The 26277-nt window shown below is 46.2% G+C and overlaps 1 protein-coding gene across 5 annotated transcripts in view; it reads right to left on the bottom strand.

Annotated features, from left to right (window-relative positions):
* VAV2 (vav guanine nucleotide exchange factor 2) overlaps positions 1 to 26277 on the bottom strand; it is a 151974-nt gene that overhangs the window by 16397 nt on the left and 109300 nt on the right. For 2 of the 5 annotated variants that reach the window (XM_053374210.1, XM_053374212.1), the window contains exons 5-17: positions 23021 to 23123; positions 21644 to 21658; positions 20242 to 20340; positions 15243 to 15311; positions 14486 to 14586; positions 12064 to 12163; positions 11057 to 11152; positions 8332 to 8400; positions 4328 to 4414; positions 3054 to 3139; positions 2610 to 2742; positions 990 to 1099; positions 189 to 290 (exon numbers count right to left, since the gene is read on the bottom strand). In XM_053374210.1, the coding sequence (XP_053230185.1) occupies positions 189 to 290; positions 990 to 1099; positions 2610 to 2742; positions 3054 to 3139; positions 4328 to 4414; positions 8332 to 8400; positions 11057 to 11152; positions 12064 to 12163; positions 14486 to 14586; positions 15243 to 15311; positions 20242 to 20340; positions 21644 to 21658; positions 23021 to 23123 (1170 nt within the window). The remainder of the gene's footprint in view (positions 1 to 188; positions 291 to 989; positions 1100 to 2609; positions 2743 to 3053; positions 3140 to 4327; positions 4415 to 8331; positions 8401 to 11056; positions 11153 to 12063; positions 12164 to 14485; positions 14587 to 15242; positions 15312 to 20241; positions 20341 to 21643; positions 21659 to 23020; positions 23124 to 26277) is intronic. The other 3 variants (XM_053374211.1, XM_053374214.1, XM_053374213.1) reach the window with 2 other exon arrangements.

A 26277-nucleotide genomic window follows, 5' to 3' on the forward strand; every position in this document is an offset into this window, starting at 1 on the left:
GCTGCTCTGCCACTCAGCTGTGGCCCATCCCCAAGTCATTTGGTCACTGCCATTGTTGAACCACTGGGAGTCTGCAAGCCTAGCCGCTCTGTTGCAAATCATCCAGAGATCTGCCAGCAGATGCCAAACCACCTCCCGCCCACCGCTGGTCTGGATAGACACTTTCCAGCAGAAGGGTCCCCTTTCACCTGAGAAACATCTTGCATGCTTTACAATTTGTCGTCTTATCAAAGGTGTACATCTGGAAATTGTGGTTGTTTGCCATGGCTTTTTCCGGCTTGATGTTCGACCTGATTCAAAGGGAAAACGAAAACAGCTGATGTTTATTTTTAGTTCTCAGGAATATCCTGATCAGCTTCAATAACACTGCACACTTTTCCAACTTATTCAGGAAGCTTCTGTGGGCACCCTGAGGATCACGAACCCAAAGTTCCCTGAGAAACTCACCATTTAAATTATTTTGTTTTCTAAATTTCTAAATTAAAAATGTATTTATTTATTTTAGTTGCATTTATTCTTCTCCTTTTCTTCAAGAAGCTCAAGGAAGTGCACACAGTGGTGTACAAGGTTCTTTCCCTCCCCATTTAATCCTCACAAGAACAACTCTGTGAGGTAGGTTAGGCTGAGAGGCAGTGATTGGCCCAAGATGAGCTTTGTGGCCAAGTGGGGATTTGAACCCTAGTCTCTCCCAGGTCCAAGTCTGACGTTCTAACAACAATTCAAATGACAAATCCCATAGAAACATTGGACAGGGAGATCCTGGGACATCCGCTCTGGGGTTGCAGGACCGAAAGACTGGTGGCACCCGCTTTTAAAACCCTTCCCTTAAAAATATATAGAACAGGAAATAAAACTATGTAATGTCAAACTGCCTCAATGTTGCCTATTGTCGGGTCTTTTACTGGCTCTGGAGTTTTGCCGGTGTTTTCTTTGATATGTGCCAACATGGTGGCTGTCAAGCCTCCTCTTTTAAGTGCCCCAATACTCACATGGCCATTTCGAACTGCTCCATCCACTTCCTTTTCATGTCTTCTGTCTTGCAGAAGAACTGGAAGCCCTGCTTGCCTTGGAGGTGAGTGAGGTAGAAACCGTACGACCACTACCAAGGGAAACAAGAGAGAGCAGTGGATGCTAAAGCAATCAAAATGGTTCCTCGCAATGAAGTCTGGTCCAATCAGGGCAAATGGGGAGTGTTGTCCCGCCAACCTCAGCCTGCCCTCAGCCAGCCCCCATCTGCCCTCCTTCCTTCCTTACAAATTGTCCCTTATTGACGTGTTACAGCGATAAGATAAAAATTGAATCTGAATGTGTGGACGCAGCTTACCATTTTTCCATGCAACTGAGAAGCATGAGAGGGGAAAGCAGAGACACAGTTTGTTAAAAAGAGGCTCCAGGGTCCAGCTCACCCATGTTTTAAAAAGAGAGATTGGCTTCCAGGAGCAGGGAAGACTCAACCTCCTGCCAACCAAGCCCTGCACCCCAAAATATAGATGATCAAGAGGCAAGGAACTAGGATGGGCACATACCCACATCAGAAGTCCTCCATTGGCCACATTTTGAATTTGAGGTCAGGGAATTTTTACATTCTTAGATCTGATCAAAAATACGGAGGAGCGTTCTGCCCCAAATGGTTACTAAACCCAGCCCACCTGTTAAAACTAACCATTTCAGGACCCTACTAGGCAAGGGAAGCTCTTTCCATGATACCATCACCAGGGATTCCAGTCATGGGGTCTTTTCGATGCTGCCCCCTCCCTGTTTATAGAATGGCCTCACTGGCAAAATGTGCTTGATTCCCTTGCTATTGGCTTTCAGAGGGATTTTAAAATATTCGTTTTCACCCAGGTCTAGTTGAAAAGACTGTTCCTGGCAACCCTAAAATAATCAGGGTAATATGATTGCTTTTAGAGGTTTGTAAAAATTTCATAAATGTTTTAATTTTATTTTTTAATTGTATTGTTTTAACATTTTGGTGTTTGTCTCCCTGGGCTCTTCTGGAAGGACAGAATAGGAATGCAAATGCTTATAATGTGGGTTTGGGGGGTCAGTCTGGAGAATGCCCTGACTCCCTTCCAATTCCTGTACCCAGTGAGGATTAGAATCCAGTAGAGGAGTTTGACGAAGTAGTGAGAGAAGTTTCTTTGTAAGACAATGACCTTAGCTGGCTACTTAAGTGTTCCCATTAGCACCCCAAAGGAGGAGCTTGTTGGTTGCAAAAGCCCCAACTAAGTGATGGTGCCCCTCTGGCTAAGGCGTGGGTCTTTCCTTCACCATCCACTCCTTGTTGTTAGGTAAGTGAACAAGAGCCAGGGTGGGCTGTGAGAGCTGAGCTGAAAGCAGGCTGGAGGCTGGATACACAGAGACCTGCTTGCTCTGTGCTGGAGCCAAAGCTGTGACTAATGGAAAAGCACTAATGTGAGCCCCTCCATCCTATGATCAGGTTGTACAGATGTGTAAATGAAACCATATATCCCAAGGGCAACCGCAGTCTCAGCTAACCCTCATTGCAAGGAAACATAACCTGGGTAAGTGCCTGGAACCCCTGGGGTCTCTCACCACTTAAGAGATTGGGATGGTGAGTAATCATCATCATCAATAATAACAACAACCTTCTTTATATCTTTATTGTTCATCGGGTCATCCGTCATCTTGTAGCAGAACAGCTCGATGATATCCTTCTGCTCATAGTTGTAGCCTTTTCGTTTGCAGACGATCACCACTTTGTCAAATAAAAACAAGTACCTGCCCCCACACCAAAGAAAAGATACAAAGCCAAGGCTTGAAAAACACATTTTTCAACAGCATTAAAGTAATTTTGAGTGTCACTCTCTTCCCATCCCTTCCAAGGTAGTCCGGGAATGTTACATCCACATCATCCATTTAAAGCATATTTATGCCACTTTTCATAGTTGTGGCTTCCTCAAAGAACTCAGGGAAGTGTAGTTTACACTTATTGCACTACAATTCCCAGCATCCTTAGCAAACCAGAGTTCCCAGCCTTATTTGGTGAGCAGAAGCCACCTGCTTGTTCTGCCCTTCTCTCGCTTGCTCACCTATCCTGCTTCGTATGGTTCACTATTGAACGGACCTTCAGTTCACCGTCTATTTTGGGCCTCCCATATTCTTCCAGTTTCACTGGCTGTGGGGTAACACAGGAAAGTGTTGAGAGAGGGGAAAAACAAAAACCTAATAATAATAATAATAACAACAATAATAATAATAATAATAATAAATTACTTATACCTCACCCATCTGGCCGGGCCTCCCCAGCCACTCTGGGCGGCTCCCAACAGAATATTAAAAACACAATAAAGCATCAAACATTAAAAACTTCCCTAAACAGGGCTGCCTTCAGATGTCTTTTAAAAGTCAGATAGTTGATTATCTCCTTGACATCTGATGGGAGGGCGTTCGATAGGGCGGGCACCACCCCCGAGAAGGCCCTCTGCCTGGTTTCCTGTAACCTCACTTCTCGCAGTGAGGGAACCGCCAGAAGGCCCTCGGAGCTGGACCTCACTGTACGGGCTGGATGATGGGGGTGGAGACGCTCCTTCAGGTATACTGGGCTGAGGCCGTTTAGGGCTCTAAAGGTCAGCACCAACACTTTGAATTGTGCTCGGAAACAATAACTATCAAAATACTCAGGAGCAGCCTCAGATCTTGACTTCAAATCTTGCTTAAGAAGGGAATCCTGGTTAAGGCTAGCAGGAGAAAGAAAACAGGGTCAGAGAAGCTCCTGATCTGCTGTTTATAAATCCCATGGCTCCCAACCTTCTGTGGTGTGTGATCTGTTATTAAAGCTGCTGCTCTTCGCTTTTAGCTGCTGTTGGTTCTGCTTGTTTTTGTTCTGTTTATAGGTTGTGTTTTTATGCTGGAAAGGGCTGCAGCTTTGTGGCAAGCCTACCTTGCAAGGAGAAGGTTTCCAGAGAGGCCTGGGAATGTCAAGGCACTGGGCAGTCAATATAGACAATATTTTGCTAGGTGGGTTGAGGGTCTGACTAATAGAAGGCAGCTTCCTATGTTTCTGGGAAGGGTCACAGCTCAGTGGAAGAGCAACTACTTTACATGCAGAAGGTCCAAAGTCCAATCCCCAGGTGCACCTCCAGGTAGGGTTAGGAATGCCCCTTCCTGAAACCCTGGAGAGCCATTGCTGCCAGTCAGTGTGTGCAACACTGAGCTAGAGGGACCAAGAGTCTGACTCAGCATAAGGCAGCTGCTTCCTTTGTTCCTATTTAATCCATCCCTCTATTCAGAACTATGAGGACTAGACCCTCAATTTATTTTTTAGGGGAACAGCATTCAGAAGGTCACCAGAATTTTATCTCACCAAGTTTTCTATGGAACTCTGAAATTCACTTATTTTCTTTAACGTCTCCTTGTCCCGCTTGACTTCGTTTATATACATGGCCAGGTCCTGAAAAAATGAAACACACACACACACACACACACACACACACACACACACACACAGCTGGCTGTAACATTGTGATCTGGCAGAATCAGCTGAGAGCCGTCAACACAATAAGAAACAGTGGTGGACAGGCACGCATACACTGGCTTTGGGACTGCCCCATTCATATATTTTTCAAAAGATCAGTTCAGAGAAGGTCTATTCCAAGACACTGTGCCTAGAAGATGCCACCCCCCAGAATCCATTGCAATGCTGCAGGGATGGCCACAGGTGGGGGCAAAGGCTGCATTGTTTTCTATTTTGTATGCAACACTGATTCCAATCAGTTGCAGAGCATCTTCCTATTCACCTCACTGCCTGCTGTAGCAAAATTATGTAACTTATACCATTTGCACGATTGATTGATTGATTGATTGATTGATTATTTAGTTATTTAACACACCATAGAACTGTTTTTTTTTTAAAAAAGCATCATCCGGTTTACAAAAAGATGAAACAAATTATCAAGAAAAAAATGATGATTTAAAACTTTCAAAAAGTTAAAATAGCAACAGACTAAAAACAGATCAAAACTCACACAAACTTCCTAAACATCTGGGTATGTTTGTCTATGAGCAAAAATGTTTTCAGCGGGTACCCGAAAGAGTGCAGGCAAAAGCACCTGCCTGGTGTCACTAGGCAGGGAGTTCCAAAGTATAGGTGCTGCTGCACTAAAAGCTCAATTTCTTACAAATTTGGGATGGGTATTACATGGTCCCTATAACAGGGCCAGTTCTGATCAAAGCAGCCAAGTGGGTACACAGAAGGTAAGGTGCTCTTAGAGGTGAACTGGACCCAGGTTGTCATGGGCTTCATATACTAATTACTTAAGTTATGTCATCATTACGTTACTGCACCCCACGGATTTCAGTGACAAAGGAAGTGCAATGAATGGTGTCCAGTGCTAATCCTGCTCAGAGTAGACTCATTGACATTTATGGGCATGGTGAACTTCATTTAATGCAACCCAATTGGGGGGACGACACATAATCAATTATGTATCATTTGCGAACTGAAAGTAGCAAGAACAGCAAATGCTGATTATATTTGATGGATTGATCTCTGTTCTAGACATGGGATGAATAAGCAAACGTCAGCAATTGCTGCTCCCATTTCCATGGGAATTCTTAGTCACAGGGTCCTCTTGAATGGAGCTGTGGTGCTTTCACTGTGGCGCAGTTCAAAATTGATGAAATTTGTGCGGTGGTTAAAGGGCTGGGACTAGGAGTCAGGACATACCAGGGTTCAAGCCCTGCACTCAGCCTGACAGGTGCTCACAGGGTGATCTTGCACCAATCACTGTTTCACTTTCTCTCTTTCAGCCCAGTCTACCTTACAGGGTTGTTTGTGAGGGAAGAACAGGGGGGATGGGACATAATGCTGACTTGAGCAACTTGGATAAAAAGTGAGACACAATAAATGTAAAATAATAATAATTTTAAAAAAATCCAGTCCCCAAAACGTGCACACTGCAACAGGGGCTGCTTTGCATTTTACATGGCACCGCCGAAATTTCATGCAGAAAACACCTGCAGCAGGGTGGTGTCTCTCACCACACTTGCATGTGAGCTTCCCCACTGGCAGCTTGTGATGACCTGCGTAGAATGTTAAGGGGTGTTTTAAGGTTTGCCATTGTGAGAAATACAATCGCTGAGCAGAAGGGAGCCCTTGGTCACGGTGCTGCAAATCCCCTGGTGGGCAGGAGAGGGCGGCAGATGGTGTAAGGCTGAGGAAGGAGAGCAGCACGTTTGTTTTCTGTACCGTTGTGTGTATGTGTACCACCAGAAATAAATTAAACAGGCACACTTGTGAGCCCGAGCACTCATGCAGAGAACAGGCTGCCCTTTGAGTCCCTCTGCAAACTTTGACAGGCTCTAATCCAGGCTTCCTCAGCCTCGGCCCTCCAGATGTTTTTGGCCTACAACTCCCATGATCCCTAGCTAGCAGGACCTGTAGTCAGGGATAATTGTAGTCTCAAAACATCTGGAGGGCTGAGGTTGAGGAAGCCTGATCTAATCTTTGCCTCTCCCCTGCAGTGCATACATATTTGAGAGCGGAGTCCTTGGTGATTATTTTTGTCCCAAGAAAAAGAGGAAGAACCTGCCTTCACAGGACGCTGCCGCATATTGTCAGTGCTCTGGGATAACCTTCCCCCAAAGTCAGCATCTCATGCAGAGACACTGGGAAGAAATGTTGGCAGCTCTTGCTCTAAGACTGTAATGCAGCCTTCAACAACTTGTCCTTCTCCACATGTTTTGGACTACAACTCCCATCAGGGATGATGGGAATTGCTGTCTGCACAATCTGGAGGGCACCATGTTGGCAGCCTTTGCCCTACTGTATCTTTAGAATGTGTGCATGGGGGGGGGTGCGCGCGCACATACCACTTCTTTTCATAGTCTCCCACCTCCTCCATCTCCCCCCCCCCCGCCCAAACACACTTTCTGCCCTGTCAGTTCAGATTAAGTCAGAGGGATGGAGACTTTTCCAAGACAAGCCCTGGGGGTACTGACCTTCCACAGCTTCCCCAACATAAGGAAGATTAATCCCTGGCTGAAGTGACAGTGCTTGTTAAGGGTCACACAGTCCCAGGGTTTCAAACACTGAGTGGCAGCAACAGTTAGCAAGGCAAACAACACCCAAAGCGTAATGGAGTGAGCCAAGAGTTGCCTGTGGCCACCATCTCCTTGCATTCCAGGAAGTGGCCTATTTCAGGAGGGTTCAGGAATCCAGGGAGAGCTTTCAAACCATGTTTCGAGGGACCTCAGGGGCTCTTCAGGGGTCAATCAAAGGTTCAGAATGTCAGGGAGATACGTCCCCGAAGGTAGTTTGTCCAGGGCCTGATGACTTCACAATGTGCAGCCTTAGGAGCCTCCCTTCATATCAGGGGATGCCAACTTCAAGGAGAGCCAGCAATATCCTGCCCTCCTTACCCATTAGACACCTATGGAAGACCTTTATTTCAAGAGGCTTTTAAATGTTTCATAGAATCACAGAATCCTAGAGTTGGAAGGCCCCCGAAGGATCCTCTAGTCCAACCCCATTCCAAAGAAGAATCACAAAAAAATTGATTGCTTTTAGGGATTTCATGGACCACTGCATTTAAAGTGACATATTTTGCTGTGGCTTTTTTTAGAATTTTGAGTACTCATTGGAATCCATTGGCAGACGCTCAGTAGTCTCAGTGTCTTTGTTGGAAATGCTTAATATTATCTTACTGTGGTTTAGATATTTGAACTAGCTGGGATCATTGGACAGGCTTTAACGATTGATGTCTTAATTGACCACAAAGAGAAAAATGTTGCAATATCATCTGTATTATCAAAAGGAGTTATTCCTTTCGACTGGAGCATGGTGCTTTGAAAGGAATTACTGTAACATTTAGACTGTTGCTGTGATGGTTTTTCAACTTGCATTGTTTCCTGTTTTGCTTTGAGCTGCTTCAGTGTGGAAACTCAGCAGAGAAAACCATAAGTTGATGCAGAGGTGAACAGAACTTCAGCTTGGAAAAGAGAAACATATATGATTGACAGATTAAGTTGATAGATCAGACTTTGGGACCGTGAACTTTGGAGCATGAAAGCCTTGCAGCTGGGTCCATCTGGTCCAACCTCCTGTCCTCACAGTGGCCAACCAGATGCCCCAGTGGGAAAAAGCCCACAAGCAGGACCTGAGCACAAGAGCCCCTCCTGTGATTCCAGCACCTGGCATTCAGAGTCCCACTGCCTCCAAGAGCGGAGGTCAAACACAGCCATTGTGACCCTCCATGGATTTTGCCTATAAGAATATCTGGAACTTTGGAAGATTAGGAACAAGTGTGGCCTTGAAACAACACAAGGACCCCCAGCCCAATACCTGGTTTAAAAAAATGGGGCTCCTACCTGCATTGCTTCCAAGGCTTCCTTGAGCTGCTGCTTTTCTGGCCGATCCGATGAATGGCTGAGAAGCTCCTGAAAGGAAAGTGCAGCATGTCAGAGGCATGTTGATGCCTTGCTCCATCCCACAGTGTGAGCCTCACATTGGAAGCCAGCATCAGTGGCAAACTTTCTGCAGCCACATAATCACCGGCAGCAGGGAAGTGAGGGTGTGTGTGTGATGACTCCACCTCCACTGTGTATTGCTGCGAACCAGAAGCCTGTTACAATCATCCAGCAAGTAACCCACGAGGGGTGTGTTGTGGCAGCTCAGCGAACCCAGAGCTAACAGAAGGAATTTCATGCATCAGCAAATTATTTGCAGGGTTCTTTCCCCATCAGCTAATTGACCCTCCTTGCAAAACAATGAGGATCAACAAGCCCATGCTTCACAAAGGCTCCATTGCATGGAGACGCTGGTGCAATTATTAACATTTAAAAAGACGAGCGAAAGAGGGTGGAGGGAAATAAATGTGGGGAGGGGAGCTGTGTATCCTTTCCTGGAAAAGGTGTGTAGCAGCAGCATAGCTCTTAATTGTGTCAGACTAGGACCTGGGAGATCAGGGTTCAGTTCCCACTTTGCCACGTGAAGCTCACTGGGTGACCTTAGCCTAGTTGCTGCCTCTTGGCCTAACCTACCTCACAGGGTTGTTGTGGGGAATTAATTGAGAAGTGGGAGGAACCATGTAAGCTACCTTGAGCTCCTTGGAGAAATAGGTGGAATAGAAATGCAATAAATAAGAATGGATTATAGAGATTGATGAGAGAAAGGGGATTGGGGTTTCAGTGGAGTCCCAGGCTAAGCCCCAGAATCTATCTTCAACAGTCCCCCGTGGATTTGCAGGGGGGTTCCCTCCTGCTGACAATCTTGCAAGTCCACATACCATATTTTTCGCTCTATAAGACGCACCCGACCATAAGACGCACCTAGTTTTTAGAGGAGGAAAACAAGAAAGCAACGCAAAGCCTTTTGAGCGAAGAGGCAGGAGTGCTCCGGCTGCACTCAAGAGGCTCTGCATGGCTATTCCTGAAGCCAGGAGAACAAGAGGGATCGGTGCGCACCCTGAGCCTCCTGAGCGCAGCCTGCATTCAATCCATAAGACACACACACATTTCCCCTTACTTTTTAGGAGGGAAAAAGTGTGTTTTATAGAGCAAAAAATACGGTAGCTTGTATTCTTCCTTATTGCGGAACAGAATCTGCTTGAACATGAAATACCCAGGCCCTGACTGAACAGGCTCCACGTTTGCACGAGAGGTATTGCTCTTGATCAAACAAGTGCCAACACAAGCCTCCACAGGCCTACCCTGCAGGGACAACTGGGGGCTGAGCATGCTGTGCAAGGGGATGCTGGGGGGGCGGGGCTTACTTGCCCACCTTGCCTACCCATAGACACAGCTTCTGCATATTCAGGTAAGTGCCTCAACTCACCTTATGGGAGCTGTTGAGCTTCGCACAAGGGAGCTAGTATAACGGACTGCAGCTTGTGTGCACTGGGGACATCTTTCTCCAGGCTAACTCTGCACACACTGCTGCTCTCCTTCTGCCAACTTCAAACTCCTGTCTAACTTTCAGACTTCATCAAACCTGTCCCTCAGGCTGGATATTGAACCAAGAGTGAGGTGGCAGCAGGGAGAGGAGAGGAGAGGAGCGTTGCAGCTAAAGGCCACTCCGGAGAGGGCATCTGATGTGACCTATGCTGTCAGGCTGATCACATCACATCTGCCAACATGGCACAGATCAAAACTGGGAGATGCTTGCATCACTCCTTTCCACAAGCTGAGGGCCACAACCTTATTTCATCCAAAAGACTACCTGCCACAGGACAAAGAAAACTCCATTTGCTTAGCCAGGACTGTTTCAGAAGACAGAAAATTTTGCTGCCCATTGACCTGACAACTGATGAAAACAAGTTAGTGACCTTTTCGATCTAAATGTTATTTCTTGTAGTTTTGCTTAATTGCTTTGACATCGATGAGTTTTAATTTTCTATTTGAATTTGATAACGGGTTGTAAGCTGCCCTGAAGGGAACTGTAGATGTGGTAGAAGTTGCAACATCCATCAACTTGAGCCCTGTAATTAAAGGTGTGGAATAACACCTGGAGTCCTGGGTTCAGATAAGGGATATCTGGCTCTGAATCCCTGAGAAAAAGCAAGACCTGCAACAAGGTGTTTCAAGCATGGGTGTGTTTCCCTTCTCTTAAGAGATTTTAGCCAACTATACTCTTTTCTGCGATACTCCTTTCCATTCCTCAATCAAATATCAATGCACACATCAATCAAATATGCTCTTCTATAGTTTCTACTGAAAGCCAGTGTGGTGCAGTGGTTAGTGTCAGAGTAGGACCTGGGAGACCCGGGTTCAAATCCCCCACTCTGCCATAAAGCACACTGAATGTAATGTTGGGCTCAGTTTTTGTCTCTAAGCCTAACTTATCTCACGGGGCTATTGTAGGCGTAAAATGAAGAGGGGGAGAATTGTTTACACTACCCTGATCTTGTTGGAAGAAATGGGGGGTGGATAGAAATGTAATAATAATTGTGACAATAATGATAATAATATTCATAAGAAACGTTTAGCATTTTTTTCTTGATTTGCTTTATATACTTTAATTTCCCTCCCCCTCCCCAAAACACACTGTAGCTGGAGGAATTTCTGCCCCTATCAGAATAGAGGTGAACCGACTTACTTTTAATAGGAGGTGATACTTCAAAACTCTTTGCATTGGCACCACCAACAAGTCTTGCAGTTTAAACTTCCCATCCTGAACTTTCAGTGTACATTCCTGAAAGAGGGGGGAGAAAAGTGAGAATGCTTTAAAAAAGAAAAAAAGAAAATCTTTGTTTACAAAAGACTATCACTTCATGCTACCGTTAAGAAATTAACCAGTTTCAATTGCTCTGACTGTGGAAATCCAATTTGCATCTAAAAAACAGTGCCTTGACTATCAGGGTTCAAAGCTCTTCTTTCATTGATGGCCATTAACATGGAAGGCTTCAGAAAAAGAATAAGGCTGTCAGTGGTGACTAGCTATGATGGCTATGCTATACCTCTACTTTCTGAGGCCCAGTATACCTGAAGGAGCATCTCCACCAGCATCGTTCAGCCTGGACACTGAGGTCCAGCTCCGAGGGCCTTCTGGTGGTTCCCTCACTGCGAGAAGTGAGGTTATAGGGAACCAGGCAAGAGGGCCTTCTTGGTAGTAGCACCTGCCGTGTGGAATGCCCTCCCATCAGATGTCAAGGAAATAAACAACTATCTGACTTTTAGAAGACATCTGAAGGCAGCCCTGATTAGGGAAGTTTTTGATGTTTGATGTTTTATCACTTTATTATTATTGTTATTATTCTGTTGGGAGCTACCCAGAGTGGCTGGGGAAACCCAGCAACGTGGGTGGGGTATAAATACTGCTTGCAGGTTTCCCATAATGGGTATCTGGTTGGTCACTGTGAGAATTAGACTAGTTGGGCCCCCTTTGGCCTGATCCTCTTCTTACGCTTTTTCTAGCTTTCTACTTGGAGAGATCTCCAACAACTGGTATTCAGAAGCACGTTGTCTGCAACAATGGAGAGAGAACACAGCTGTTGTGGCTAGTAAGCCAATGATGGCAATGAATTCATCTAATCCCCTTTCAAAGGCTGGCCACCCACTTGCTGACCTCTCCTCGCACCCACCAAAAGCGCTCAGCACAGTCACCTCGATTTTCTGCTGAACATCTTCCCGGTTGGCCATGAGGTGATTCAGCGTGGTCTGTGCATATTCCATGCGGCTGCAGTACTCGCCGTATATCAAGAGCCTACAAGGAAGAAGGGGAAAGGATTTGACAACTGCTTTGACTCTCTGCTTGGCCTACTTTGGCATGGCACACAGTCCAACCCTAGTTAACGCTGGTGATGTGACAATCCCACTCCTGACACAAGTTTTAATATATTTTTACCTCTCCCTTGTCTCCAAAAGAGCCCCAGTAAGAGTACATACAATCCATGCACTGGATTTTGGGGTGCATTCTAGGTTCCAAGATTCAGTCTGGGATTGCTCCAGCATCCACCTAATACAGTGGTCCCCAAACTTTATGGAACCAAGTGGTTCCATAAACCAATCACCAGTGCCCACTACCCTAGAACCTTCATTATACACCCTTAGGCACCAGGCAAAAACTTTCCTCTTCAACCAGGCCTTTGGCTGATTAACATCTTATACCCCTTTTAAATGGGCTCATAGGAAGGGGCTGGGAGAGCAGGGATTACGGTTTGTTTTGGTTTTGTTTTTATTATGCATTTTGTGTTTTTATATTGTACTTTTATGCTGTCAACCTGAGATCTACAGAAGAAGGGACTTATACAAATTTAATAAGCAATAATAAAAATAATATCCTACCCTACCCTATAAAAAGCAATATTCAGAATAGTGGGCTGAAAAAAGAAAAGTTCTCCGCCCTTGTGTGACCTAAACGATCCAAAGGAGAAACCAGAAATCTTAGCCAGTATGAAACTGTTCCAGAATCTGGATTGTGTAAAGGGTGGAACGAACACACACACACACACACACACAAACTTGGGTGGACCTTTACATAATATCTTGCTCTCTTCTTGCATCACCTTCTTCTTGTTCCAGCCAATTTGGCCACATGCTTTTATGTTGAAACAGTTTTCCTTGGGCAGCTCGTTGAGGGAGATAATTGGAGCCTTTGCAATTTTTGTGCTGCCAAGCTTGACATGAATGCATTTTGGGGCCGGAACTTCGAAGGGAGGCCAGGATTTCAGTGCCAAACGATTCAGACAGGGACAGCTGGCATCAGAGTTGCACCGAAGGCCCTCCGATAAGTTTCTAGCAGTCTTGCTGAAAACCTCCTTCGCTTTTCTAGAAATTCCTCCCCAGCCAGAGCCTCTGGATTCCCACCAGGACACAAGTCCCAGCTCTTGAGATCTTTCACCAGATGTGGATCAGATTATACATGAGGTCAAGAGAATCACCCATAGCACACTTCGGATGCCCCAGTGGGGGGGGGGGTGTGTGGAACAGGCCTGGGATATATTTGCTACTCTCATCCAAAGTTGTCCCCCCCTTTTTTTTGTTCTTTCAGGGGGTCAGGTTATTAGCTGTGAGTAGAGGACCCTCGTGGGTCCCTTCCAACTCTACAATTGGAGGTGATCCAGTGATCGCCACAGTGATCCAGGCGACGGTCATCTCCAGGCTTGACTACTGTAATTCGCTCTACGCGGGGCTGCCCTTGAAGCTATCCCAGAAACTCCAGCGGGTACAGAATGCTGCAGCGAGGCTCCTCACGGGGTCTCTGCCATGGGAGCATATTCACCCAGTGCTTTTCAAGCTGCACTGGCTCCCGGTGGAGTACAGGGTCAGATTTAAGGTGCTGCTTTTGACCTAAAAAGCCCTTCACGGCCTAGGACCCTCGTACCTACGGGACCGCCTCTCCTGGTATGCCCCACGGAGAGCCTCAAGGTCCATAAATAACAACACCCTAGTGGTCCCAGGCCCTAAGGAAGTTAGATTGGCTTCAACCAGAGCCAGGGCCTTTTCAACTCTGGCTCCAGCCTGGTGGAACGCTCTGCCTCATGAAACCAGGGCCCTGCAGGATCTGATTTCTTTCCGCAGGGCCTGTAAGACAGAGTTGTTCCGCCTGGCCTTTGGCTTGGAGCCAATTTGATTCCCTCCCTCCCTCCCTCTCTTTCTTTTTTCTTTTCCTTCTCCTGCGATGAGGCTACATTTTAATATTTTAATGTTCCATTATTTTAATGTTGTATTTTATTTTTGTTTTTAAGTTGTAATCATTCATCTTGTTTTTATTATTGCTTGTAAGCCGCTCTGAGCCCGGCCTTGGCTGGGGAGGGCGGGGTATAAATAAAAATTATTATTATTATTATTATTATTATTATTATTATTATTATTATTACAATTCTGTGATTGGGACTCCCACATCCTGCTTCCTTCGGGGTGGCAGGAGACCTGGGTTGAAATACAGCGATGTGCCATCAGTATGCCCCATGCAACTAATCATCTGGGGCTCTGAGAACACCTGGAGGAGGTTACCACAAATCCCTGCCATGTTCTCTCTCTCCCTCCACCAATTACCAGTTTCCTTTCCTCCTTTTTGTTTTACCTTTCCTTGAATTCTAGAAACACTTTGGCCAAGCTGCTCCCTCCAGACATCATGGAAACATCAATGGCTCTCAGGAAATTGAAGTGGACTTTGATGAGGTCCTGGAAAAGAAAGGAAGGAAAGGGGAAGAGACATGGTACCCAAAGGTTATGCCCACTTACAGTGATGGAGCTTCATGCTCTGGCACCGGGGGGGGGGCATGGAGACACTGGCGGAGGAAGAGGACTGTGGGGGGAGCGGACCGCCCCTGGCAGAGCGATCCCGGTGGGGTGGCATTGCGGCTGCTCCCCCACCAGCACTGGGTGCCACACCCCAGGACTCACACCAGCCCCGCCCCTCCTGCTCTCCGCCCCCAGTGCCAGAGCATGAAGCTCCGCCACTGGGGGTGTGTTCTGGGGGCGTGGCACACCACCTGTGGGGGCATGGTGCCCAGCGTGGGTGGGTGGGGGCAGCCGTGATGGCACCCCACCAGGATTGTGCTGCCGGGGGCAGTGCGCTCCCCCCACACTCCTCTTTCTCTACTTATATGAAAGAGAATACAATTTACTTATTATTTAGAAACGAAAAAGCTCCACTCAGGCCACCATAATTAACCACTCAAGAACTCTTAAAAGGGAGTCCTTGTGTGTAAAGTGAATTGTAAACTGCAGCAGGGTCAGAATTGAAAGCCAGGTTCCTTAAATCAAGGAACTAAATCTGCAGCTTGTGTGAAGGAGGGGAGAAGAGATTTAAAGGTCCGGATCTTAGACAACATTACCTCCAAGTTAATAAATATTGCTTCCATTTCTTGTAGAGTCAAAACCAGCCTCAATGGATTCATGTAGTTCTGCAAAAGCGAAACAGAAAAAGGTGGGAAGCATGGGCCACAACACCCAAATTCTACAGCAGGGGTGAGGGAGTCTAACATGGTCCTCCAAGCCTCTCTTCCCAACAGGCCACGCTCCGTCTCCCCTATTCGTGCTGCTCATCAGTCTTGCTCTGCAGTTTCCTCAGGTGATTTTGCCTGGCTGGAAGGTGCCCTTGAATTGTGATCATGTCTCTTGCTTACCTGAATGGAGGATGTGTGTGTTTGTGTGTATCTTTAGAAACCTATGACTTGGAATATAGCTTACTGTACAAGGGTGAGAGCCATATCGCTTATTCTGCCACTTTTGTCTCTGACCCCACTTGCCACTGTTGCAGAACACTGCCCACAAGGGAGTAAGAACTTAAGAGCCCTGCTGGATCAGGTCAAAGACCACCTAGTCCAGCATCTTGCTCTCACAGTAGCCAGTCAGATGCCCCAATGGGAAACCCGAAAGCAGGACCTTAGCACAACAGCAACACTCTCCCCGCTTGAGATTCCCAGAAACTCAGAGGCAATGCTGCCTCCGAGAGTAGAAGTATAGCTTCAAAAGAGCCTGGCTGCTGGATCAAACCATTGGCCCATTTAGTCCAGCATCCTGGTCTCACACTGGCTAACCAGAAGCCACAAACAGGACCAAAGTTGTAACAGCAACTCTCCCCTCCTGTGTTTTCCAGCAACTGGTATTCAGAGGCACCCTGCCTTCAGTAGTGAAGAAGCAGCAGGAGACCCTAAGCAAGGCTCTGTTGGATCAGGCCTGTGGCCCATCCAATAAAAGCAACCTGTTCCCACAGTGGCTGACCAGATCCTGTTATGGGAAGCCCACATGCAGGACCTGAACACAAGAACAACTCTTGCCCTAACTATATATTCAGTGTACAGTCATACCTCAGGTTACAGACACTTCAGGTTGCGTTTTTTTGGGTTACGGACGCGTCGAAACCCAGAAGTACCAGAACGGGTTACTTCTGGGTTTCAGTGGTCGCACATGCGCAGAAGCACTAAATCACGCTTTGTGTATGCGCAGAAGCACCTGCAGCATGCGCCGCTGAAGGTTGCGAATGCTGAGGGTTGTGAATGTGCATCCCGCATGTATCATGTTCGCAACCCAAGCATCCACTGTACAAAACCGTCATAGACCGAATGGAGCAAACAGCATGCAGACCTAGTGGTGGGAGGAAAAAATCCTTAAATAAGAGACACGGGGGAATGATTAATGGACTTCAATGTCTGTACACTAATGCGCAAAGTATGGGAAATAAACAAGATGAGCTTGAGCTCATGGTACAGCAAACTAAATATGACATAATAGGAATCACTGAAACCTGGTGGGATAAGTCCCACGATTGGAATGTAATAATGGAGGGATACAATCTATTTCAGAGAAACAGACCAGACAAGAAAGGAGGAGGAGTGGCGTTATATGTCAGGGATGTGTATACCTGTGAAGAGATCCAAGATTTAGAACCTCAAAGCCAAACTGAGAGCATTTGGGTCAAAATTAAGGGAGAGAAGAATAACAGTGACCTCATTGTGGGAGTTTACTATAGATCCCCAAGCCAAACGGAGGACATAGATGATGCCTTCCTGGAACAGATGGCCAAGCATGCAAAAGGAAGGGAGATAGTAGTAATGGGGGACTTCAATTACCCGGATATTTGTTGGATGTCAAACTCAGCCAAGAGCATAAGGTCAAACAGATTCCTCACTGGCCTTGCAGACAACTTCATTGTCCAGAAAGTGGGAGAAGCAACAAGAGGAACAGCCATTTTAGATCTGGTCCTAACCAATGTTGATGACCTGGTTAGTGGGGTAGTAGTGGAAGGATCATTAGGCGCGAGTGATCATGCTCTTCTGAAGTTTACTATACAGCGGAAAGGAGCAGCCAAGCATACTAGGACTCAATTTCTCGACTTTAAGAAAGCCGACTTCATAAAACTTAGGGAAGTGCTTGGTGAGATCCCATGGACAGTAATACTAAAAGGAAAGGGAGTTCATGATGGCTGGGAGTTTGTTAAGAGGGAGATAGTAAAAGCACAACTTCAGGCAATACCAATGAGACGGAAACATGGAAGGTGCCTAAAGAAGCCAGGGTGGCTATCTAAAGAACTTTTAACTGAGTTAAGATTAAAAAAGGATGTGTACAAAAAATGGAAAAGGGGGGAAACCACCAAAGAGGAATTCAAACAAATAGCCAGCACGTGTAGACACAAAGTCAGAAAAGCTAAAGCACAGAATGAACTCAGGCTTGCTAGAGAGGTTAAAAGCAACAAAAAAGGCTTTTATGGGTATGTTCGTAGCAAAAGGAAGAACAAAGAAACAGTAGGGTCACTCAGAGGAGAAGATGGTGAAATGCAAACAGGGGACACAGAAAGGGCTGAACTCCTCAATGCCTTCTTTGCCTCAGTCTTCTCCGATAAAGAAAACAATGCCCGACCTGAAGAATTTGGAGCAAATGATTCAGCAGAGGAAACACAGCCCAGAATAACTAAGGAGATAGTACAAGAATACTTGGCTAGTCTAGATGTATTCAAGTCTCCAGGGCCAGATGAACTGCATCCAAGAGTATTAAAAGAACTGGCAGATGTGATTTCAGAACCACTGGCAGTCATCTTTGAGAATTCCTGGAGAACAGGTGAAGTCCCGGCAGACTGGAGGAGGGCAAATGTTGTCCCTATTTTCAAAAAGGGGAAAAGAGAGGACCCAAATAATTACCGCCCAGTCAGTCTGACATCAATACCAGGGAAGATTCTGGAGCAGATCATTAAGCAAACAGTCTGTGAGCACCTAGAAAGGAATGCTGTGATCACCAATAGTCAGCATGGATTTCAGAAAAATAAGTCATGTCAGACTAACCTGATCTCGTTTTTTGACAGAATTACAAGCCTGGTAGATGAAGGGAACGCAGTGGATGTAGCCTACCTTGATTTCAGCAAGGCATTTGACAAGGTGCCCCATGATATTCTTGTAAAGAAGCTGGTAAAATGCGGTCTTGACTATGCTACCACTCAGTGGATTTGTAACTGGCTGACTGACCGAACCCAAAGGGTGCTCATCAATGGTTCCTCTTCATCCTGGAGAAGAGTGACTAGTGGGGTGCCACAGGGTTCTGTCTTGGGCCCGGTCTTATTCAACATCTTTATCAACGACTTGGATGATGGACTCAAGGGCATCCTGATCAAATTTGCAGATGACACCAAACTGGGAGGGGTGGCTAACACCCCAGAGGACAGGATCACACTTCAAAACGACCTTGACAGATTAGAGAACTGGGCCAAAACAAACAAGATGAATTTTAACAGGGAGAAATGTAAAGTATTGCACTTGGGCAAAAAAAATGAGAGGCACAAATACAAGATGGGTGACACCTGGCTTGAGAGCACTACATGTGAAAAGGATCTAGGAGTCTTGGTTGACCACAACCTTGACATGAGCCAACAGTGTGACGCGGCAGCTAAAAAAGCCAATGCAATTCTGGGCTGCATCAATAGGAGTATAGCATCTAGATCAAGGGAAGTAATAGTGCCACTGTATTCTGCTCTGGTCAGACCTCACCTGGAGTACTGTGTCCAGTTCTGGGCACCACAGTTCAAGAAGGACATTGACAAACTGGAACGTGTCCAGAGGAGGGCAACCAAAATGGTCAAAGGCCTGGAAACGATGCCTTATGAGGAACGGCTAAGGGAGCTGGGCATGTTTAGCCTGGAGAAGAGGAGGTTAAGGGGTGATATGATAGCCATGTTCAAATATATAAAAGGATGTCACATAGAGGAGGGAGAAAGGTTGTTTTCTGCTGCTCCAGAGAAGAGGACACGGAGCAATGGATCCAAACTACAAGAAAGAAGATTCCACCTAAACATTAGGAAGAACTTCCTGACAGTAAGAGCTGTTCGACAGTGGAATTTGCTGCCAAGGAGTGTGGTGGAGTCTCCTTCTTTGGAGGTCTTTAAGCAGAGGCTTGACAACCATATGTCAGGAGTGCTCTGATGGTGTTTCCTGCTTGGCAGGGGGTTGGACTCGATGGCCCTTGTGGTCTCTTCCAACTCTATGATTCTATGATTCTATGAAAACCTCTCTTTGTCCATCCATTTGATATATTTTTTCTTTAGCCAAGGAATAAAAAGCAAATTGTAAGTTGAGCTAATTTCATGTTTTAAAAACATTAATGTGTTTACACTGTTGCTTAATCACCAAAGGGGAAAGTAATTACTTGGCTCCTGGCTCCACATTATGCTCCTGAAGTCATCATCTTTGTGTGTGTGTGTGTGTGTGTGTGTGTGTGTGTGGTTTTAAACAATTCTGAAATGCAAAACCAAACCATAATTCATCAAAATGAATTAAAAGGCAGGGCTGGCGAGACGCGCCCACCCCCAAGATAAATGGCCCTGCTCCCTTATCATTTGAATGCCATCAAACGGAGGTAAGGCAAAGGGTCCTTATCAGAACAGTTGTGGAGCTCCTGCCCATCAGGAAGAGTAATGAGTCTGTTAAAAGCTGTCACTGGACTGGGCACGAGAGAGGGTTGCAAGAGGGAGAGAAAAAAAACTTTTTGGCAGCAAGGACAGAAAAACAAAACTCTCCGCCTCCTTTCATGATGCCTTCAGCTCCAGGGGGCATTTTCCACGAAGGGAGGGTGGTCTGGCTGTTTTAAAGTCTCTCTTCCTTCCTTTCCTTGTTTGTTTGCAGCATTTATCTCCCACCTTTTCCTCCAATGAGCTTAGGTGGTGCATAGGTAGGTTAGACCCAAAGATGGAGAGGGGGAGGGGGGGAGAGAGAAAGAGAGACTGGCCCACAAGGTCATACCTAGACCTATTCCCTATTGTCAAAATTTTGATTGTAAGATCCCCATTGTAGAGCCCAAGCGCCAAATGCACTGACATATGTAATGTAGCAATTTGCACTTGACATTCACCTTTTCTATGTCTTCGAGAGTCTTGTAGTATTTGGCCTCAGTTTCCTGGATCTCTAGCAAACAGCAATTCCTTTTGTCATCTTCTGTCATGCCCATTTTCTAGAGGGGAAAACATAAACACTGGCATGTTAGCATGTCTAAGCTGCTCGTTTTGATCTGAACTCAACAGAATGGAACTTAGGGATATCTTCAGGTGGACAAGGGAAGCTGTCTCATGCAGAGCCAGACTACTGGACTGTCTATGCTATCAGGCAGCAGCAATCCAGGGTTTTAGGTGGGGGGGCAATTCCAGCCCTGCCTGGAGATGCCATTGGGGATTGCACTGGGGCCACCCGCATGCAAAGCAGATGCTCTACCACTGAGCTATGGTCCTTTCACTGAAAATACAGTAAGGTTAAAATAGGAATGAAAGAATCTGCCTTATCAGACCACAGTATACTGCCATCATCAGTAGCTTGGTCTAGCTAGACACACATGCGGCAGGACGTTCCCAGAAGCAGCGCCTGGATTAGGACTCGCCAACCTTCTTAGGCCCATTGGAACATCTGGATTTTGGAGGGACTGCTCTGGGCGCTATTTCCTCTGGTCACTTCTACCCCACCCCACCCTCCAAAATCAGTCCTTCTCTTTCCCAAGGGATCTGGGTAAAAGTTGGACCCAGTAGAATTAATCTCAGCCCTGAGCATATAGGGTTACATGAGGAAATGGGAAAGAGGGTCACTCTGCCAACTTCCTCCTTCAACTTTATGTGCTCTTTAAGGGAGAAAATGATAGCTACCCTCACCACTTCGTGGCTAAGAGGGCAGTTGCCAGGTGCGCTGGAGCTTCTACTGCAGCCCCTTCTTGTCCTACCACATTCTAAGTGTATGAATGTATGTTTTCTTTTCTTTTCTTTTCTTTTAATACTGTCTTATACTAACCAATGAATTGTTTTACTTATTGAGGTGGAAATTGCATTGTAACCTATTGGTGGCAAAAACAAAAAAAATACCATATTTTTCGCTCTATAAGACGCACCAGACAACAAGACGCACCTAGTTTTTGGAGTAGGAAAACAAGAAAAAAAATATTCTGATTCTCAGAAGCCAAAACAGCAAGAGGCATCGCTGCACAGTGAAAGCAGCAATCCCTCTTCTGTTCTGGCTTCTGGGATAGCTGCGCAGCCTGCATTCGCTCCATAAGACGCACACACATTTCCCCTTACTTCTTAGAAGGGAAAAAGTGAGTCTTATAGAGCAAAAAATACGGTAAGTTCATAAATAAATAGCCAGGTCTATGCATGTTCCAAATGAGGCACAAAAGGCACCTGAGATGTCCATTTCCAAGCATGCAAACCTGGGCTTGGGACCATGGCACATGCAATGGATAAAAACTCTTTTCACTTATAGCCGGGAACACTTACCTGCATATATCTGATCTGAAGCATGGAAGGGGTATACAGGGAAAATCAAGAAGGGTTAGGACGTTTTGCATCAGAAATCACCCGTTTCATTTGGAATTCTAAAAATGTTTTTGCTGGACATTGTGGGGATAAGTTACAAAGGCTTGCAAAGGCCGCTAATATGTCTTAGGTATTCGCATAAGAACGAAAGAAGAACTTGTTGGATCATACCATAGGGGGTGCATCTAGCCCAGCTTCCTGTCCTCACAGTGGCTAACCAGATGCCCATTATGGGAAGCCCACAAGCAGGACCTGAGCACAAGAGCACTCTTCCCTTCATGCAGTTTCTAGCAACTGGTATTCAGAAGCATTGCTACGTCCAACTGGAGGCAGACCAGAGCCATCATGGCTAGTAGCCATACAAAAGCCCTCTTCTCCTCCTCCATGAATTTGTCTGATCCACGGTTTAACAATGCTCTGTGTGAATAAGGACTTTATCTGTCTTGAATCTTCCAACATGCAGCTTCATTGAATGTCCACCAGTTCTATTGTTATGAGAGGAGAGGAAAACTTTTCTCTGTCTACTCTCTCCATCCACAATCTATAAACTGAAAAGCCCCAAACTCCTCACTTTTGAAAGCAGCAGACTTTGCATGACTTTTACCACACCGCTCAAAAAAAGGGGAAAGGTGCCCCCCAGGGAGCGGAATATCAGGGCAATGTCTGTCAACACTTGCCAGAATCTAAAAATACTCTCAGGAGAAGATATGCAGCTGGCTAATTGAGCCACCCATCCATCCCAACTTTCTCAGCCTCAAGAGAGAAGATCTGACAGCTAGCCAGGGCAGGTTGTCATCTGCTTGCTATTTTTATGCCTCCCTTACACATTTATCTCACTCTCTCTCTCCCCCCTCCCCCCGCAGAAGGCACTCCCCATACTCCAGATGACCTCCCAAAATGCTTTGTTTCCCCATCTAAAAAGCAGCAGAAGTGAAGGTTTAGTGTGCAGGATGACCCCAAAGAGAGGGAGGAAGAAGGTGCATTTCAAACAAGAACAAAAAAACTATTGGGTGTGGGTATGTCATTAGCGATGGGAATAAGAGACACACACCCCATTACAAGTGGCACAAAGGAATCATTCTGCATCGGTAAGAAAACAGTATTTTAGTGTGGAAGCATCCACACTATCGCTGATCTGTTATCCATCACTGATCCACACTATCACTATCACTGAGCTATGGCCCTTCCCCCAAATCATTCAAGTGGCTACCCACCGCCATCACAATTCTATTCAGATTGCCCCCCTCCTGATATTCAGTTCTAAAAACAGTAGCTAAGGGGACCACCCCAAAAAGTTATGAGGCTGAGGCATGCTCAGGCCTTCAATGATGCCCTCACCATGGGCTGCTGGACTTCCACTTTGATAATATCTTCATAGATGTCATCCCCTTCATCTTCACATGGGACGCAGTCATAGATGTCTTCCCCCAGATCGTGCTCGCTGGAACAAAACCAACAAGGGTCGTTTAGTGCATCAAAAGAAACAGAGCAGGCCACGCTCATGGTTAAGTGTAAAAAGCCGCACAGAAAATGTTAAATAAATAAAAAAGGTGGTTACGTGAACTGCAGCGTGACGGCAGCCATACATTTTTATGTATATAGGTGGGAAACCAAATGGTTAAACATATACCATATTTGCCCGAATATAAGCTGTACCCGAATATAAGCTGCACCTTTAAAATTGGGGAGGCGGGGGGAGTGGGGAAAAGGACAATACTCAAATATAAGCTGCTCCCTTAAAATTCCGCAGGCACTCACACCCATTCCATTTTACCATATGTCTGTTTCAGCAGCGATATTGTAAAAAAGCCCATTTTTGTAAGGTCGTGAATTTAAGCTGCACTTTAACTTTTTAGGGTTGGAATATGGGGGGGAAAGGGTGCGGTTTATATCCAAGCCAATATGGTAAATGAATCTTGTAGATGGGCAACCTTCTGCATGCAGCATGCCACGGATGGGCAGGGCCAGAGGCAAATATGGAGAGAGAGCAACAAATGTGCCTCTTGGCTTTGTATGGTAGGCTACATTCTAGCCGTGTTCAAGCCAGAGCTTTCTACACATGCACACACAACACAGCAACATCTCTCAGATGCTGAGATGGGCACAGGGGGCCCTCTTCGTAGGTCCTCCACCCTCAGAGGCTGGGGGCAGGGAGGACCGGGGGAGAGGGCCTTCTCTGTGGTGGCCCCTAAGTTGAAGACCTCCCTTCCCGCAGAGGTGTCTATGTATGGCCAACGCATGCCTCTTTACCTTGGTCTTTGGCACCTGAGGTGTGTGTGTGTTTTAGGATGCACCTTATTTTGTTATTTTAAGCAGTTTTAAGCTGTTTTTAATGTTGAGTTTCGATTTTTAACCAGCCCTGGGATCTTAGGGTGAAGGACAAATAATAAATTGTAACAACAACAACATGCTGCCTCTTTATTCTCCGTACAGGCAAGCAAGAGGCATCATCATAGTTCAAGGCTGAACATCTGCACATGGTTTTGTACTGGAAGACAACACTTTATGCTTGGTAATTATTATTATTTTAAAATCAATAAAGTTTGTAATCAATCATTCATTCAATAAAGGTGGCAGAAGCCCTTGAGGAGGGAACAGAGTAGGACTCATGGGGGATGTGGCCTGGGAAGGGGAACAGCCTAGGAACACTCCCAAGGGCCAGACAGAGAATTCTAGAGAGATGCATTCTCATTCTCTTGGCTTATGTTTTCCCCAATTCTGCTATATATTCAGAATTCATAGAAGGGGGCTTTTGAAGAGCATTTTTAGGGAAATCAAATTTGCTTAGTCTCCAGATTCTGTCTCCTAGCCGTCATTCCTGCACTGCAGGGAGTTGAAGTAGGGTCCCTTTGGGTCCCTTCCAACTCTGCACTTCTATGATTCTGTCCAGCAGTTGCCAAACCCCAATGTGGGGACCCACACCTTCCGGCAACTTCCACAGCAGGCACTCAACGACTTCTGATAGCAAAGGTTGGCTTTGAAAGCAAAGGTTGGCTTTGAACTCGGGATGTGAGCTTTGGCCTCCTGCTGAGTTTAAAGAGGGCACTGGCAGAAATTGCCTTTCTCTCCCTCCTCCTCTATCGCCACCAGCTCTTTGCAGTGAAAAATGGCACTTTGCCTTGTAAGCTGAGGCTCTGCGAGAGATGTTTAAAAACAAAAACAGCTAGAAAGTGTTGGCTGGAGAGAAGACTCTCTGTCACACCCATTCCCTAGCTGCTTGTTAGGGGAATGATGGTTTCCTAATTGCCCAAATTATCTAGGGAGTATGAGGGTCACATCACTGGCCAGCCATGATGAAGCTTATATTTACTCCTACCATTGGGGTCCCCTGGATGTACCCTTATCTCAATCCCATCGCTGGCTCAGAGGAATGCAGAAATAAAGGAAGCTGCTTTATATTGCATCAGATCATTGGTCCATATAGCTCAGTACTGCCTGCACTGACTGGCAGTGGCTCCCTAGGATTCCAGACAAGGAATCTCCACATGAATATGCTGTTGGGGATTGAAGCTGGATTCTTTTGCATGCAAAGCAGATGCTCTGCTCCTGAGCTTTGTGGCCTTAAAAATGATTCTAGTACTCGTGGTTCTAAATAAAGGGCTGAATTGAATAGAACATAGGAAGTTGCCTTATACTGAGTCAGACCATTGGTTCACCTAGCTGCATTGACTGGCAGCAGATTTCAGACAGGGAATCCTTTCCTAGCCCCACCCGGAGATGCCATCTGGGCATTGAACTTGGGACCTTCTGCATGCAAAGCAGGTGCATTACCACTAAGCTATCACCCTTCCCCATTCTTGGAAGACACAAGTGGGGAGGGGTGGAGAGAGAGGTCACCCGGGCAGTCATTCTCCATGACTGTCCAGGACAGAGGGCATGGCTTTTCCCAAATCGTGAGGGCCAGACAGAGAGGTCTGGAGGGCTACGCTTGCAGAAAACCAGGAGCAGGGAACCTTCTGCATTCCTGATCTTGTGCAGCTACAACTCCCATCAGCCTCAGCAAGCATGATGATGGTAGGAGTTGTGGTTCAGCAACATTTGGAGGGATGCAGGTTCTTCACACCTGCAGCAAACCAATCCACTCCAGTGAGTTCAACACGTCTCCCATGAAATAATTTCAGTTGCTGGTTTGGTAGTGGCAGATCTGAGCAGCATGTGAAGCCAGCCTTTGCTAATAGCTTAAGAACCTCCTGTGTATGTGTTTACGGAGTTCCTGGATGCTGCTGCCTCTGTTTGGTCACTTGCAGCATCCCCCTTTCCGTGTGTCGCAACCCGCTCTTTTTGCAAAGGACAGCAACCGGGATGGGCTGTCAACTCTGCTTACATAGCAACCCAGCAATGATCGTTTTAGCATTTTGCCGCACCACACAGCAGAGCCCGTGGGTGAAGCAGCGCATCTCAGCTTGTCACTTGGGTTATTGTAGGGGACACAGCATTGGCAGGGTTGGGGTGGGGGGATACCACGCGCGCACACACACACGACCTAACCTAACACAGTTTGGCTTGGAATGCTGGGAACTTCATATAAGTTACGGCAGTCAGCCCTGGAAAACTATTTCATACCCTCAGCTCTGGAACTGATTTGCAGGAGAGCA

The sequence above is a fragment of the Podarcis raffonei genome, chromosome Z (genome assembly GCF_027172205.1).
Source record: "Podarcis raffonei isolate rPodRaf1 chromosome Z, rPodRaf1.pri, whole genome shotgun sequence".
In the NCBI taxonomy this organism is placed as follows: Eukaryota; Metazoa; Chordata; class Lepidosauria; order Squamata; family Lacertidae; genus Podarcis; species Podarcis raffonei.